An 18,106-nucleotide genomic window follows, 5' to 3' on the forward strand; every position below is an offset into this window, starting at 1 on the left:
TGTCGAGCTAGGCTGGAATTATGGAGTATTCTGACTGGACTAACGAATCTATGCATAGTCCAATCAAAATCGGGTAACAAAATCAACATCCAGTTCGCAAATTTCAATACAGACTTTGGCTGATCGCAGGATTTGCAATGCATTATCCATCAACAGTTATTTTCCAAATTCTTCATGTTTTTAATCAAGGTGCTCACATGATTTGATGCACTTCATGAAGTAAGAACCGTTTTATTACAATACACATCTTGATTATCAATCCTATCGTCTTCACTGGGCACCACCATTTTGTTAGAGGCAAATGCAAGTGATATCAGAGGTGGAATCTGATTGGTCAATGAGGGATATAGAAGGGACATAACTCATAATAGCCACTGGTAGCACTACAATCGAACCCAGAAATTGGGCCTAGTTCAGCAAAGGTGGAGGTGGACTTTTACAGTCAGTTACCTCCCTTGCCTCAGGAAGATGGAGAAAAGGAAACCTGTCCCATTATCGTAGTCTGAACTTCTTCACAAGTAGACTGAACAATACTGTAGGTCCATTGTGAGCTTAATGTTTCAGAAAACATTTCTTTATGGAATACTGGTCTGTGTACTCGTGGGCAGTTGACCACAGAGTACGCTGATCACTGTGCCGGATTTACGAGACTTATTAAAGAATAATTTCAGTAATTCATGGAAAATTAGGTTGGAGTCGGAGTCGGAATCAGAGTGCGAGACTGTCAGATTAACAGGTCTAAATAGCATTGATTTTATTGGTTCCCATTGTTAGTGTCTGATAAACCTGATTGTCAGATTAACGAATGTCGGATTAATGAGACTTGACTGTAATCAACTTTTCTTCCTTATTTTACTGCCTACCGTCAACACTGAAACACCACACAAAAAGGTTTATCTGGCTTCCAGCATCTCGTCATTCATGTCCTATAGACCTAGAAAATTTGTAAACTAACACCTAAACCTGGTCTAACACAATGACATACAAATCAAAGCGGGAAATATTGCCGATATCCACTATTGGGTGTCTCCCAATAGTGAAGAGTGAGTCGAGAGCAGTTACGATTCAGTGGAGCGTTGGGACACTGGGATACTTTGTGCTGTGATGTGCGTATCATGTGGCCTTGTCGGGATACACAAGAATACATGTAACGGGAGGAAATTAAAAATTCAAATGTTAAAATACTATCTTCATAGTGATGATTCCAAATGTTTGTTTTTATTGTTTTTATTATTATTATTATTATTATTATTATTGGGTTTGACTAGGCAGCGATTCCTAGGAGACGTCCCATTCGCTGTAGAAAGGAGCAAGAGCCCTGAGCTGATGATAAGCCTAAACCTCTTTGCTGCATTTTATATTGTAATCTGTAAATAATAATAATAATAATAATAATAATAATAATGTGTATCTAATAGTAACAATGTGCATTAGATAGATGACAAGACTGTAGTGTAAACAAAACTTCACTTCCAACCCTGCTATCTAGACATGTATGTATTGCGATCAACTGTGTTGTTACAGCCCTATTTTGAGACATGTAGCGAGACTAGATCCTGACAACGCAGCCCTGGCAAGTCAGCCATATCTATATGTCGACAAAGTGCCTGTCTAGATCAAGACAACAGACAAGCAGCCTCTCTTAAAGGAGTATTTGGGGAACCCTACTAATATCAGCACTTACTATAAATATGGCACAAATCTCGACTGGTTATTTGATGTCTTTGAACATGACCCATTGCACTGAGTATTGACTACAAGTGCTGGAAGTGTTTCCCATTACACGATTCAACTAAAAATGCAATGGGACTTTGTATGCACTTAACAACACATTCCTGCCAAGAGGAATGAAACTACCTAAAATATACTTCATAATAACAATATTTTGTGTACAATATGTTGTACCTTATCTGTTGGTACTATCTTCATGATGTAAAACACGTAAAAATTTATCCAAACAATTTTTCAATCAATTGCTTGTCAAATATACAAATACATTGTCGTCTCCTTCAGACTACATCTTGGGACTGTACGTGTGGTGCCCTGATAAATATCTGTCAGGGCAAATACTAAACAAATTCAATAAGTAGTCAACTTCAGCACTGACAATATTGCACCAGAATTAAGAGGAGGATGAGAGTGAGTGAGTATGGTTTTACGCCGCTTTTAGCAATATTCCAGCAATATCACGGCGGGGGACACCAGAAATGGGCTTCACACATTGTACCCATGTCGGGAATCGAACCCGGGTCTTCGGCGTGGCGAGTGAACGCTTTAACCACTAGGCTACCCGACCGCGCCAGGAGGATGAGAAGAATGGGCAATGTTGCAGCTTTCCAAACCAGATCCTGACATAGACACAATCATAACTTTCACTCCATGATTTGGTCAGGACAACATGTCCAACATATTTGTGCTTATACCAGACACTTATTTGAACCGCATCATTTCTGTTAATCAAGAGTCCTATTCCACAAAACAATCATGCTTCTGCAGCCTTAGGAATATTTTGTTTAAGACTAATCCAGAAAACCAATGTAAACCTTAATTCATGGTCCTCAGGTTTTGTGTTAGTCCTGCTTGAGTGAGTGAGTGAGTATGGTATAACGCCGCAATAATTCCAGCAATATCACTGCAGGGGACATCAGAAATGGGCTTCACACATTGTACCCATGTCGGGAATCGAACCAGGGTCTTCAGCATGACGAGCTAACGCTTTAACCACCAGGCTACCCGACCGCCCCCAGCAATATCACGATGAGGGACACCAGAAATGAGCTTCACCCATGTCGGGAATTGAACCAGGGTCTTCAGCATGACAAGCGAACGCTTTACCCACTAGGCTACCCGACCGCACCTAGTCCTGCTTGAACGAGACGTTTATGTTTACATTTTCCGGCAGAACTGGTTCAGAATTATAGCTCTCAAATGTTGCTAGTGTACGAGGACTATCATCAAATGAATTTTAAGTGTCCTCAGCACAATTTAGTTCTCGAGTAACAGGCTAGCCTAACTTTCCATTTCTATTCCAAAACTTTGAGATTAAATTAGGACACCAGTAGCCTTAGCACTAAGATTGCCTTGAGGAACAGGACTCAGGAATGTACACAGGTCATGTATGACTTGTCCAGAATATCACTCTGCTAGTGTCACACGTCTAGAGAAGTCGTCTTGGAACTACTACTCCTTGATGGATAGGCACAGAACAGTCCGAACTGCAAACCTCCAAGAACAATCCCCATCACATTAGGATACTGTAAAAACAAAACGAAAAACTCACTTAATCATCATATGGTTCAGTGGCTGAAATAAAACATGAAAGTCAATGGGTCCTTATATGTAAGGTCAATAGCCTTCCTAAATTAAAATACAGTTGCTGATGTCATAGAATGAAAGCCAAGTTTGTTGATATCATTACTAGAGGTCTATTTTTAAGTCCCTTCTTTTCAAAATGATGATAAGGTCTGGTTTCCCACGAAACATTTCTCTTTAAATATAAGGTCATAGCAAAATCCAAACAAAACGATTGACAATATAAGCACCATAAACATATTTTTGACATTTGCAAACCTTGGGTATGGTTCTTCCACAATCTAGAAGAAGACCTACTCTAATTTTGGAATCTTGTTCTAAATATGAATGTTTCATGTGAATATTACAGGAAGTATTAGAGTGAGTGAGTGTGTGAATGAGTATATTTTTATGCCACTGTTAGCCATAATCCAGCAATATCGTGGCGGTGGTCACCAGAAATGAGCTTTACACATTGTACTGATGTAGGGAATCGAACACGGGTCTTCGACATGATTTTAACCACTAGGCTAAGCCACTGCCCAAGGAAGTATTAGAGCACTCACTGAGACATAGACGTCACTGATGATCTGGCCGTATGAGTACCAGCCCACTGCAGCCACGAAGTTCAGGACACACAGCGGGGCTGATATGGAATCACAACTTTTGCTTTTCAGAACTTGTGCCTGCAAAGATAATATTGTCTGAATTTAACTTGTAGTGTGCTTTAAACACAAATCAGTAGTGTGCTTTAAACACAAATCAGGGGGGAAGTAGGTCATGAAGTGATGGACAAACTCCTTCTCATGGCTCCCACAGATGCCCTTCACCTACAACACATACTACCTGTAGCAGTCAGTGAGTGAGTGAGTGAGTGAGTGAGTGAGTGAGTGAGTGAGTGAGAATGGTTTTACACCCCTTTTAACAATAATCCACCAATATCACGATGGGGGACACCAGAAATGGGCTTCACACATTGTACCAATGTGGGGAATTGAACCCAGGTCTTCGGCATGCCAAGTGAACACTTTAACCTGGTTACCTGACCGCCTCATCAAACTAACATGTAAACAACAAAGTAAGTTGTACTTATACTACATTCCACATCCAAATGTTTCACAAATGTAGGTTGATTTAAGAGGTGTTCAGGAAGAGTGTGCTAATATTTGAACGTGAGTAAGTTTTGACCCAAGTTTATTTAACTAGAACACAACATATCACAAACGTTCAAATTCGTCAAAATACATCCATGCTCAAAACATGTGACCATTGCACCTGAGTGATCTGCACATGAAAGAGGCCTATAAATCTGCAGGGTTTTCATGTACTTGTGTGACCAGTGAAGATTCCAGGGTAGAATAGGTCTTCAGCAACCCATACTTGCTGTAAAAGGTGACTATGCTTGTCGTAAAAGGCGACTAATGGGATCGGATGGTCAGGCTCGCTGACTTGGTTGATACATGTCATCGATCCCAATTGTGTGGATCAATGCCCATGATGTCAAACACTTTATTGTCTGGTCCAGATTCGATTTTTTACACAACAAAGAAACAAAGAGACTCTGCCACAGGTCCATTGGGCCACTATTCCCCAGGGTCTGATGACATGAACCCTCATCGCCTCCGTGTCCAGCGGTTTTTTGAAAGCCACAGCTGGCAGAAACGATATTGACTGCAACTGGCCCTGACCTTTGACATGTCAGATCTACATCAAAAGACTAGTTTCGACCTTTGTAGCATGTGTCATCTGTGAACACTCAGCTGTTTTCCATTGATCCATCAAACAAGTCCATCAGATTTAAACAATCATTGATGCATACAAGTAGGTGAAATTTCTGCTTCATTGGTATAGTGGTTTCTGAGATGATTATGGTGGAGAACGCACGCCACATGCTGGACAACTGAAGCCGAGTTCCATGCATGACATCATTCATGTTCTTCCAACTTCTAAATGCCTATCAAAGACTTCAATGCCATAATGTAAGCAATCATACTTCTTCCTCTATATTCATCCTCTTATCAATGAAACGTAGGCCACCCTTACAAACCCTAACACAAGCATAACACCATCAATTGGAAATTATTAATTTCAATTTAGCTGACATTTGCTGCAGACTTAGGGCCAATATCAGCCTCTGAGCAAGTCTAATGTATTCCTGAAAAGGACAAAACATTGCAAAAAAGTCAGTTTTCCGTAGTTGCCTCAGTTAAGAAGATATACTCACCACTGTTGCTAGGGGCGACGCATAACAGATGACTGTAAAGAAACAACCATACAGTCCGAGTTGGCCGGCAGCCATGTTATCATCCGGTTGGTAGTATCGGATGTAGATGAGTGGTCCAAACAGCAGGCACAGGCTCATGCTGATGAGTCTGTGCATGTGGCCCTGAGACAACAAACACACAGGTTAGTTAGGCCCCCAATCTTAGGAAGCGACAGTTTCAGGGATTTACAAGGGCTGGGACGAGTCCTAATTTACTATCCGGGTACCCTACCCCCTATTACCCGACCCTACCCGGATACCCACTGTAGGTCTCAAGAGTCGGGTACAAAATGTCTGATTAGGAATTGTTTTGCCGTACCCCTTGTAAAAAGTATTTAGATACACCTATAAAACGATCTGGTCATGCATACTCTAAAGTTGACTGAAGCTTTATCATTACTCAAAACATAAAATAGTCAGAAGGAATGTGCCTATAGTCAGAAAGATATCCGAACATTAGCAATTTGTAGGTAACCATGGAGTTATAGTAGTGATTTTTTCTCATTCAACAATATATCATGTGACTTACCACGGGTCCGGGTAGTCCTGTGGGTACCCGGGTCCTGCTCAGTACCCACCCCACCTGAGTACCCGAGCCACCCGTCCCAGCCCCACTGGGGACCCTTGGTAAAGATGAGTGAGTGCGTGAGTGAGTGAGTGAGCGAGCCAGCGCGGTGCGGTGCGTACTGAGGCTGAGTGAGTGAGTGAGTGGAGTTGGGTTTAGCACAGATTTGAACAGTATTCCAGTTATATCACAGCATGTCAGTTTGATGTGGGAGGAAAGCTCAAAGTGATGCAGGTCTAATAATGTTCCCCACTTTAGTGAAAACCATGAGCACAAGTATGGTGCCTGCTGTAAGCAATGGAAAGGCAACTAAGTGGATCGTGTCATCAGACTCAATGACTTGGTTGATAACGTATGGGACAATACTCAAATCAACTACTGATTTCTGGCCACCCATTATTTACTAAGTTGGAATTATTGCATTCTAGCCACATCAAACTATCAAAGGGGTCTAGTGATGTGCATGTCTATTGGCTTGTATTAGGGAAGGCCGGTATGTACAATAGTGTATGCAGTCTGCTGGTGAGTGTGGGTCTGTTGTGAACAAGGTGTAAGGAGGCTGTTGGTGTGTCTGCGGCCTGCTGGTGTTTATGGGTCTGTTGGTGTGTCTGTGGTCTGCTGGTGTGTCTGCGGTCTGTTGGTGTGTCTGCAGTCTGCTGGTGTGTATGGGTCTGTAGTGTACAAGGTGTGTGGAGGCTGTTGATGTGTCTGCAGTCTGCTGGTGTGTCTGCAGTCTACTGGTGTGAATGGGTCTGTTGTGAACAAGGTGTATGGAGGCTGTTGGTGTGTCTGTGGACTGCTGGTGTGTCTGCAGTCTACTGGTGTGCATGGGTCTGTTTTGAACAAGGTGTATGGAGGCTGTTGGTGTGTCTACGGCCTGCTGGTGTGTATGGGTCTGTTGTGGACAAGGTGTATGGAGGCTGTTGGTGTGTCTGCGGTCTGCTGGTGTGTATGCAGTCTGCTGGTGTGTATGGGTCTGTTGTGGACAAGGTGTACGGAGGCTGTTGGTGTGTATGCGGTCTGCTGGTGTGTATGGGTCTGTTGTGGACAAGGAGTATGGAGGCTGCTGGTGTGTATGCTGTCTGCTGGTGTGTATGGGTCTGTTGTGGACAAGGTGTATGGAGGCTGTTGGCGTGTATGCGGTCTGCTGGTGAGTATGGGTCTGTTGTGGACAAGGTGTATGGAGACTGTTGGTATGTATGCAGTCGGCTGGTGTGCATGGGTCTGTTGTGGACAAGGTGTATGGAGGCTGTTGGTGTGTCGGCGGTCTGCTGGTGTGTATGCGGTCTGCTGGTGTGTATGGGTCTGTTGTGGACAAGGTGTAAGGAGGCTGCTGGTGTGTCTGCAATCTGCTGGTGTGTATGGGTCTGTTGTGGACAAGGTGTACGGAGGCTGTTGGCATGTATGCGGTCTGCTGGTGTGTATGGGTCTGTTGTGGACAAGGTGTACGGAGGCTGTTGGCGTGTATGCGGTCTGTTGGTGTGTATAGGTCTGTTGTGGACAAGGTGTCTGGAGGCTGTTGGCGTGTATGCAGTCTGCTGGTGTGTATGGGTCTGTTGTGGACAAGGTGTACGGAGGCTGTTGGCGTGTATGCGGTCTGTTGGTGTGTATGGGTCTGTTGTGGACAAGGTGTATGGAGGCTGTTGGCGTGTATGCGGTCTGCTGGTGTGTATGGGTCTGTTGTGGACAAGGTGTATGGAGGCTGTTGGTGTGTATGCGGTCTGCTGGAGTGCATGGGTCTGTTGTGGACAAGGTGTATGGAGGCTGTTGGTGTGTCTGCAGTCTGCTGGTGTGCATGGGTCTGTTGTGGACAAGGTGTATGGAGGCTGTTGGTGTGTCTGCAGTCTGCTGGTGTGTATGGGTCTGTTGTGGACAAGGTGTACGGAGGCTGTTGGTGTGTCTGCGGTCTGCTAGTGTGTATGGGTCTGTTGTGTACAAGGTGTATGGAGGCTGTTGGTGTGTCTGCAGTCTGCTGGTGTGTATGGGTCTGTTGTGGACAGGGTGTACGGAGGCTGTTGGCGTGTATGCGGTCTGCTGGTGTGTATGGGTCTGTTGTGGACAAGGTGTACCTACCCTCTTGACTGTGTAGATGTAGAAGATGCAGATGTAGAGGAACTGCAGTATGGCCCCGAGGGAGTTGGACATAATCATGGAGTAGATGCTGCGCATGATGCTGTACTTTAGCCAAATACAAGCACTGAAACATCACAGAATACATTTACACTGGTCAAAAATACTTGGCTCTTAGAATACATTTACCTTGGCCAATAATACTTGAGCCAGATGCAAGCACTGAAACATCACAGAATACATCTACACTGGCCAATAATACTTGAGCCAAATACAAGCACTGAAATATCACAGAAGACATCTACACTGGCCAATAATACTTGAGCCAATTACAAGCACTGAAATATCACAGAAGACATTGGAACTGGCCAATAATACTTGAGCCAATTACAAGCACTGAAATATCACAGAAGACATTGGAACTGGCCAATAATACTTGGCTCCAAGGGTCCGGAGACGGTCATATGCACCGGACATGTCCGACTGGGAATCTCAAATGTCTTAAAATATTGCTTACCATGCTTACCGGACATTTTTAAAAAAAATGGGGTCCAAAAAATTTATGAGCATTATCGTATCCCTTCAGCGAATTCCGGTGAATAAACAGGCATAACAAACTTGGTCAATAAAAGTATGAAATTTGATATAAAACATCACAAGACATGATGATTTACCACTTAAAATGTATTTCCTGCTCTCCAAGTGTTACTATGGGATGTCCTCAGATCTTTGTATAGCGGTAGCAAGAACTAAGATCTCATTTTAATGAAACTGGAACCCCTGATTTGAAGCCCTGATGACGTATTGTGTTTGTGTACATGTAACCATAGTAACACTCACCTGACAAAGAAGGCAAAGAATGGAACAGGAGATGTGTCACCTGTTCCGCCCTTCCTCACGATACGCAGACATATTTCGCTGGAAACAAACACATCAATGTGAGCACACAAACAAGACAAATTCAATTGTTCTGTGCCTGAATAATTATTACCCTTTTCAGGTCTCTTTTCCTAAAAGAATAAAATATTTATGATGTAACATAGTCATATGAAAACAGGGTGTTCTTAAATGTTTAACTTCTTTTGAGTAGAATATATTAACTGGTGACATAATGCCTTTTCAATAAACATTAGCATGATTAGCTATACAATACAAATACACATTACAATTAACACCTGATTCCAATAACCATGGTAACCTGGCATTATTTTCCACATCTGTAAGGAAATCCTTGAAATTATTTCAGTTTTAACAAAAATGTGTTTTAATACCTGTCAAGAAGATTTTAGCTGCAACACAAGTATGTATGTGTTTGCCTAATCATGCAATACTTACATCCCAACCAGCTGACAGGCTATAGACGATAATGTAGCTGCCCATGCCAGCACCAGCTCCCAGTCCATACCATGAACTCACCAACCACCTGCTGCAAAACGACAAGTTATAAACACATCACACACCAGTGGGAATTCGAATTAAGAGGAGTGACACGAATTGGGGTTTACAGGGGCGATTTAACTGTTAAAATTACAAAAGGCTTGCTGAAATGTATAGTAGATGGCCCGTCTTGCGAATCAAAATTGTACCCCTTCTCTGTGTATGTTTCGGGGCGGTCGGGTAGCCTAGTGGGTAAAGCGTTCGCTCGTCACGCCGAAGACCCGGGTTCGATTCCCGACATGGGTACAATGTGTGAAGCCCATTTCTGGTGTCCCCCGCCGTGATATTGCTGGAATATTGCTAAAAACGGCGTAAAACCATACTCACTCACTCACTCACTGTGTATGTTTCATTTTTCAAATTGGACACTGCTCGTGAATCATGTAATTTTGATGAGAAAATATTTAGTGGGGATGAGGTCCCGTGAATGGTTATCTCAAAGATCATCTTGGTACAGGTAGAATGATACAACCCGCAGCCATTTTGTAACGTTGTGTACAACAACATTATCTTTATTTGCTCATAAATCCCCACAAAATGATGCAAATGGAAGCCAACATTTAATCTCGGAGTGCAGGAAAAGACGTTTTACAGATAAGGAGCTCTAAAATTTTCGGAGCCCCCTGGGTAACCCCACAGCCACCAACATTTAGTTGTAGACCAGTTAGTTTGGAGGAGGGCCAGTAACTTTTGAAAGGAGCTACTCAGCAAGACCTGCAGGCTACATACAAATTTGTTCTTAAATCTACCCCTGGGTTTAATGTCATGTTCAACAATGTTCAACATCTGTATATCCCACTGTGCATCAGCCAGAAAATAGGCTAATGTAGAAATCAACTACCTCACCGAAACTCAAAACACTCAGGTTAAATTTTGTTACCAAAGAGTCACAGACCTAACAATAGTACCATATACATGGACTGACACACCATCTCTTGTACACGTGAAGGGTGTGGTCCGCTGTACTCAGTGAAGCAATTAACACTAACATTCAATCACTGTGATGGTCCTATTCAAGTGTGACCTCAGCGATGGGGATACAAAGATTTGAAAATGTTTATCTGTTTCTCAATGTTAAAAATATGGCATATGACCCTTAGTTTTTTTTCTCTAGAGCTATATTTTCAAAGTAGAGATGTCATCATATATCATGTATATCACAATATCAAAACATTTTAATGTCGATATTTTATTGATTTATGAAAATTTATGAATATACATTAATACATAAATTAATAACTCACTGCCATAGAAACGCAGGGTTAGAAATTGGCGCTAGTCTTGTAGTCCTTGCCAAATTGCCCAATAGTTAACATGGTTAAGGTATCAAAACAACTAATAGAAATTAGCCATTTTTAAAGGTTCTGCTATATGTTATTATAATAAGGACTAGTGGACTAAAAATGTTAGTTTCTACTGCTGAAACGTTTACAATTATCAAGATGACTATGGTTTAGGACAGAAAAAAAAGTCAGAAAATATAATTTAACACAGTCAAATTCAAAGATAGCCTTGTGGATTGAATACAGGTTAAGATCAGAGCTCCAGATAAGCTGCATATCTGCATAAAATATGCATCAGAAATGCAGAAATATGCAGTAAAACAAGTATTTGTCACAGAGTGACGAAATATCCCCCGCCTGTACACCATAGTACCAAACATGAAGACAATCCAGCGATTAGTTCTTGAGATATTGTGGCAACACCGTTTTTCAACTCCAAAAACAGATTTGCCTGCTGTGACCTTGAAAATGGGGTCAAGGTCACCAAATCTGACAGGTGTATGCGGTGTCTGTATATACACTATAGTTCCAAATATGAAGACAATCCAGCGATTAGTTCTTGAGATATCGCGGCAACACTGTTTTCTAACTCCAAAAGCAGATTTGCCTGCTGTGACCTTGAAAATGGGATCAAGGTCACCAAAACCGACTGGTGTCTGCGGAGTCTGTATATACACCATAGTTCCAAATATGAAGACAATCCAGTGTTTAGTTCTTGAGATATCGCGGCAACACCGTTTTCCAACTCTAAAAGCAGATTTGTCTGCTGTGACCTTGAAAATGGGATCAAGGTCACCAAAACCGACTGGTGTCTGCGGAGTCTGTATATACACCATAGTTCCAAATATGAAGACATTCCAGAGATTAGTTCTTGAGATATTGCGGCAACACCGTTTTCCAACTCCAAAAGCAGATATGCCTGCTGTGACCTTGAAAATGGGGTCAAGGTCACTAAAACCAACTGGTGTCTGCGGAGTCTGTATATACAGTCGTGCCTCGTTTATACGGACACTTGCGTCATTTCACAATTCGTCCGTATAAACGAATTTCCGTATAACTGAAACCAGCCTCTCACTGGAAGAGTTACTTCCCTTCAATTATGCAACTCATGACAGATGACAAAACAAACAGATATGTACATCCACTCAATCTTTATTCATACACGTTTCAAAAAGTCTGTCATGGAAGTTTGAACTTGACCACATTTTGAGGTTTGAATTTTAAGCAATAATTCCAAATTGTCCAGATCGCCTGTGTTCTCGTAATAGGTAATCAAGGTCTCTATACAAACACGAGCTTCCTTGTGAGTGACTGTAGTGGGTTGGAGGGGTTGCTCATCTTGCTCATCGTCTGAATCTTGCTCCGGCTGTGTTACGGCTTGCAAAATGTCAACATCACTGAGGGACTCGCCAGTCACCTCTTCCTCATCACAGTTTACGTATTCCTCAGCTGAGATCGGCTCAGCTGACGGCACGGCGCCAGCATAGGATTTCAGCACACTCCGAAGCTCCGACAATGCCATATCCTCCTCTGGGTCGTCACAATCTGGATTTGAACTCATAATGTTCACATGGCGAAAACAATTCGCGATTGTACGCTCTGTCACGGCATCCCATGCACACTTGATCATCCTAATCGACGATCTCAGGTTGATGTTTGCTGTTTCTCCGTTATCGGCACAGGCAAGAAAATGTCTAACGACTTGTTTTCTGTAGTGGGCCTTGAAAGCACGAATTATGCCCGCATCCATCGGCTGAATGTGTGCAGTGGTGTTTGGAGGCAGGTGGTAAATTCGCACATGTGTCAATTTTACCTTTGGGGCGTGGCTAGAGGCATTGTCCATCAAAAGAATAACACGCCTACCTCGCAAACGCATCTGCCTGTCAAAGGACTGCAACCAATCAGAAAAGAGTTCTGATGTCATCCACGCTTTTTTATTGTTGCGGTACCTAACATAAAGTTCGGGATTAAAACCACCACTGAAACATCGAGGTCGTCGAGCTTTTCCTATCACAAAAGGCTTTACTTTCACAGAACCGTCGGCATTCGCACACAGAGCCACACTAACACGCTCCTTTGATCGCTTCGTACCGCTAACAGGCTTGGACGCAAGTGTCTGATTTGGTCCCAACTTAAAAAACAACCCAGTTTCGTCAATGTTAAAAATATCTTGCTCCTCGTATTCTTGCAGTACTTTTTGAAGATCTTCCCTTCCTCTCACAATATTATCCTTGTCCGCACTAGCAGCCTCCCCTTGAAATTTCCTACATGATACACTATGTCTGGATTTGAATCGAGTGAGCCACCCACGAGAATATGAAAAGTCAGAAATGTCCATTTTGCCACCAAAGTTACGAGCTTTCTCTATCAGCATTTCATCATTAACGGGCACATTACGACTTGTCATGTCACACAACCAAAGAAATAATGCATCTTCCATCTTCTGGTGTTTTGCTACACGGGATCGTGATAAGTCATTTGAATTTTCCGGGAGATTTAGCCACTTCTGTTTGTGTTTTAAAATGTCACCAATTGTTGATTTTCCTATGGTATGTCCAAATTCAGTGCCATAATGCATACTGATGGTTTCTAAACTTGCTGACGGGTGTTTTTCCTTAAAGAGACAAATTTCTCTTTTTTCCCGTGCTGTAACTGCGTGTCGCTTACGTTTCGCTGGTTGACAGGCCATACTTGCTCAACTTTCACCTCTGACCTCTGACCTCCACAGACGCCATATTTATCGAAGAGGATTACATGTGTGTACAATAAACAAGCTCGTCTCAAACGTAACTCAGTGTCACTTGGTTAATTGACTTCTCACGAATCAAAGGATTACCACCAGCGGAAGGATTACCACCAGCGGAAGTGTATTGTCCGGATAAGTGAGACAATTTTGTGTGCATTTCAGTGTTTTGTGTATGAAAATGACCGTCCGGTTCCGGAAACTGAATTTCCGGATATACGGGTAAATTTATATAGTAATTATTTCGTTTTGAATGAAAATCGTCCGGGAAGCGAGGTTTCCGGATATCTGAAGTCCGTATAAGCGGGGCACGCCTGTACACCATAGTACCAAACATGAAGACAATCCAGCGATTAGTTCTTGAGATATTGTGGCAACACCGTTTTTCAACTCCAAAAACAGATTTGCCTGCTGTGACCTTGAAAATGGGGTCAAGGTCACCAAATCTGACAGGTGTATGCGGTGTCTGTATATACACTATAGTTCCAAATATGAAGACAATCCAGCGATTAGTTCTTGAGATATCGCGGCAACACTGTTTTCTAACTCCAAAAGCAGATTTGCCTGCTGTGACCTTGAAAATGGGATCAAGGTCACCAAAACCGACTGGTGTCTGCGGAGTCTGTATATACACCATAGTTCCAAATATGAAGACAATCCAGTGTTTAGTTCTTGAGATATCGCGGCAACACCGTTTTCCAACTCTAAAAGCAGATTTGTCTGCTGTGACCTTGAAAATGGGATCAAGGTCACCAAAACCGACTGGTGTCTGCGGAGTCTGTATATACACTATAGTTCCAAATATGAAGACATTCCAGAGATTAGTTCTTGAGATATTGCGGCAACACCGTTTTCCAACTCCAAAAGCAGATATGCCTGCTGTGACCTTGAAAATGGGGTCAAGGTCACCAAAACCGACTGGTGTCTGCGGAGTCTGTATATACACCATAGTTCCAAATATGAAGACAATCCAGTGTTTAGTTCTTGAGATATCGCGGCAACAAACAGGTGGGACGTACGGACGGACGTACGGACGGTCGTGAATACTATATCCCCCGCTTCGCGCTTTCGCGCGGCGGGGGATAATAAAATCCAAGCGTATCAAATACGCAACGAACGTTACAGATACGCTACAAAAACAAAACTTGTGCGTATCATCAAAATATTGTGAAGTAACCCTGCGTATTCAATGAGCGAATCAGCAACTTATTTTGAAATTATAAACGGGCATTCTGTCAACCTTGCCAAACTCCATGACGACAATTACATCAGGATCATTTGCCATCACACTTTCTTGTGGAAGTATCGTGGTATTTTTGAGTCCTATAAAGCTCTCGAACCCACATGACACCAGTTTGCAGGGACTAGATGAATAGTGTTGTTAAATATTTAACTTAAATAACCACATGTGTAAAAACTAGTGGGTAACAGAAATTTCAATAACCAGATAGAATTACAGATACCCAATGATTTTAAAATGCATGGGTAAAATACCTACAACACCAAAAACTTATCTGGAGCTCTGTAAGATAGTTTTTTTTTATTAATACACATACAGAAAAACTTATTTTGTTATTAATCGAAATATAATATAAATCAGGATACCTTAGAGCTTATATTATATTAATACTAAACTTTCCAATAGATTACTACATGAAGCAATAGACACTACGCAACATGCTCACTGCCCAGTAACAAGCAATAAGACTGTGTCCTTGTCTGTAACCAGCCTACGAACATCTGTAACCAGCCTACGAACATCTGTAACCAGCCTACGAACATCTGTAACCAGCCTGCGAACACCTGTTACCACAAACAACCTGTTCCAATAAATGACCTAGAGAAATATCGCTACACAATTCATTCAGTCATCACATCAATAAATAGATTAAGAAATGTTATGTTAACTATTCCAACCTTACAAACCAGAAATTAACTTTTACGATAGGTTACAAATAAATTGTCATGTTACGTCTGCATGGTTCACTTCATTTACCAGTGATGAAAAGAGAAGTCCATGCTTCTAGCATGCTTGACTTAAGTTAATTAAATGTATAATATGATTCAATATGTGTACTGATGGAGTATTTACACAGCTACAGTTAATAAACACAATCACGTCAAACTGGCTGCAGATGTTGGCAGAAAGAAATATATCGAACAGAATGAAATGACACCAATCCTGCCAATCTTAGGCTATAAAATTGATTCCTAGGCAAAGGCTTTTGGGAAAATCGTGCAGATGAGTAGCCTTTTTTAGTGTGTGTCAAAACTAGTACATAACCAAATACAGTTGTGTACAATCAACCTGGGAAAGGGCCTCCCTACATAATCATATTCCTTGATGAGTAAAATGCTGAAATATGTGTCTCCTTTCATCCAATTTTAAGCGGCTATTGGTGATTTTATATTTTGTTTGATCGTCACATGTGTCTTCAAATTAAGTTGCCTTAAATACAGGGACACACACCATGAGTTAAAATTGTCTATAATTCAATTTGGATGACTGCTTTAAGTAACAAACCTGACCATGTTTAGATAACTAGAGAGAGAAAACATCTTGTCACATTACCAAGATTACTACATTTATACATGATGTATACAAAACTTTCCCTATTTGAAATAGAATGCAAAATTCACAAGAGAGCCGTGTTCACTCGATTTACAATAGATGAAATTATTCACATACCTAGAGCATGTAGAGTAAAGCGCTAATGTGAATACATTTAAAAAAAAAAAATATATAACAGATCTAGTATTTTATAACATATAATATATATTGTAACATGTGAAGTATTTTCAACAACAATACGATGAAAAATTGTAATATCACATTGATAAAAATTAAGGAATTATGTTATAATCATAGTATTTAGTAGAGTAAATCTCTTTTTTAAAAGGCGATCCTCAAACGGTAATCTTATTTCAGGAAACAAGAAATCGCCAAATCGGGTCTACCAAACAAAGAAAAATATGCGTGTGTGTGTTATTAACACATGAATTTGAGTAAAACGTAGGAAATGAAATGTCTCCAAAGCATATTAAGCGTTTCTGTTGTAATCTTAGGAATTTTGAAACAAGCTATAGTCCATCTACATATTCTTGTCACATTACCACATTGATATTATTTTGGGTCTTACACGGTTAGGATTTCATAAATATATCTTTAGCACTAAACCATGCTACACATGGGTACTAATTACTTCAATTTAAATTATTGGTAATTGACGACTGAAGTCATCGGCAGACCCACCCTTCATCGGTAAATGCCGAACTTCCGGTTTGCGTTTTCGTGCCGTGTTACGAACCCACTACACAAAAAACAAGGCCACACTGCATATTGTGGTAACAGAGTTGACCGAAAACACATTTGAGAGAACTCATGGCCCAAATGCACTATGTTCTTATTTGCATAGGGTTTCCCCCTTACCATGCTTACCATATCGGTAATACCCACCTCCGCTCTATCCATATTCTCACAATGACCAAAAATCGTAATGACACTTTTGAGTCATGGAAAAAAACAGAGGATATTACATTATGAGTTTATATCATTTGCTTAAAATCAAGGTATTCAACTCTTGAATGTACTAACATACTACTCAAGAGCAATGTAAGACATATATAAAAACGTCTGTGCAGTGTTAGCTCTCCCTTCGGTATCATGAATAATGAAAATATATAACTTTACTTATTAGACCACGTCACCGTCAATCATAATGAATTGGCACTGTTAAGTTGCAATGAATTTGAAGCATCCAATTTTCACAAGTCTAAACAGAGACCATATATTACAAAAAATATGGTCTTTAGTCTAATGTAACAGCTCTGTAGGTTACTGATACTATGAGCAATGAATTAATCTTAGGCAGAATAGATCTTTATGGATTCCAGTCAAGTTTATTTTTTAGTAACAAATTGGCGAATTTCTTTAAGCCCTCTGTTATTATTAAATTCTTATCAGTACACTTCCTAAACTTATCCACCCCCACCCCCCCCCAAAAAAAAAAAGACGAATGCATACGCCACGTTTATATCGACTGCTCGAGTAAACATCTGGCCGAAATACCGGTCACCTAAGAAGGCGCATTGTCGTCATTTCTAAAGACAATGCGGGACAGATCAGACAGTCGTTCAAGAAACTTCTTAATAAACTTACACAAAATGTGACGACCCGCAGGAAATAAGCACACGAGTTACGGAACACAAGTCAGGTCCCACAGCTTGAAGCCAATTGACTTTGTTTACATCCGCAGACGAAAGCGCCGCGTCAAACTTTCACAGAATCTCGCGAGAATGATAAAATTAAACCTAAGAAATCATACGGATTACGATTTGTATCAAAAAGTCTCTTTGACAGAAAAAGATGGGATTTTGACAGCTTTGTAAATGCCACAATATATATGTATTGTGGGACTAATGATGAGTTCAAAATTCAGTGTTTGGTGTAGTTA

At 41.2% G+C, this 18,106-nt stretch overlaps 2 protein-coding genes across 2 annotated transcripts; both read right to left on the bottom strand.

Moving 5' to 3' along the window:
* Positions 1-1,212: 1,212 nt before the first annotated feature.
* On the bottom strand, positions 1,213-17,909 carry LOC139464911 (sugar transporter SWEET1-like). The gene is made up of 7 exons (XM_071246502.1): positions 17,812-17,909; positions 9,525-9,615; positions 9,030-9,107; positions 8,193-8,316; positions 5,516-5,677; positions 3,858-3,977; positions 1,213-3,254 (listed from the first exon to the last, which is right to left on the bottom strand). The coding sequence occupies exons 2-7, from the start codon at positions 9,590-9,592 to the stop codon at positions 3,150-3,152; spliced, it is 657 nt and encodes a 218-aa protein (XP_071102603.1). The 5' UTR covers positions 9,593-9,615; positions 17,812-17,909; the 3' UTR covers positions 1,213-3,149.
* LOC139464637 (tigger transposable element-derived protein 6-like) lies at positions 12,066-13,316 on the bottom strand. The gene has a single exon (XM_071246162.1). It carries the CDS (start codon positions 13,314-13,316, stop codon positions 12,066-12,068), a length of 1,251 nt encoding a protein of 416 aa, XP_071102263.1.
* Positions 17,910-18,106: the final 197 nt, after the last annotated feature.

This window comes from Haliotis cracherodii, unplaced genomic scaffold (genome assembly GCF_022045235.1).
Source record: "Haliotis cracherodii isolate W230 unplaced genomic scaffold, xgHalCrac1.p SCAF_17, whole genome shotgun sequence".
Classification (NCBI taxonomy): domain Eukaryota; kingdom Metazoa; phylum Mollusca; class Gastropoda; order Lepetellida; family Haliotidae; genus Haliotis; species Haliotis cracherodii.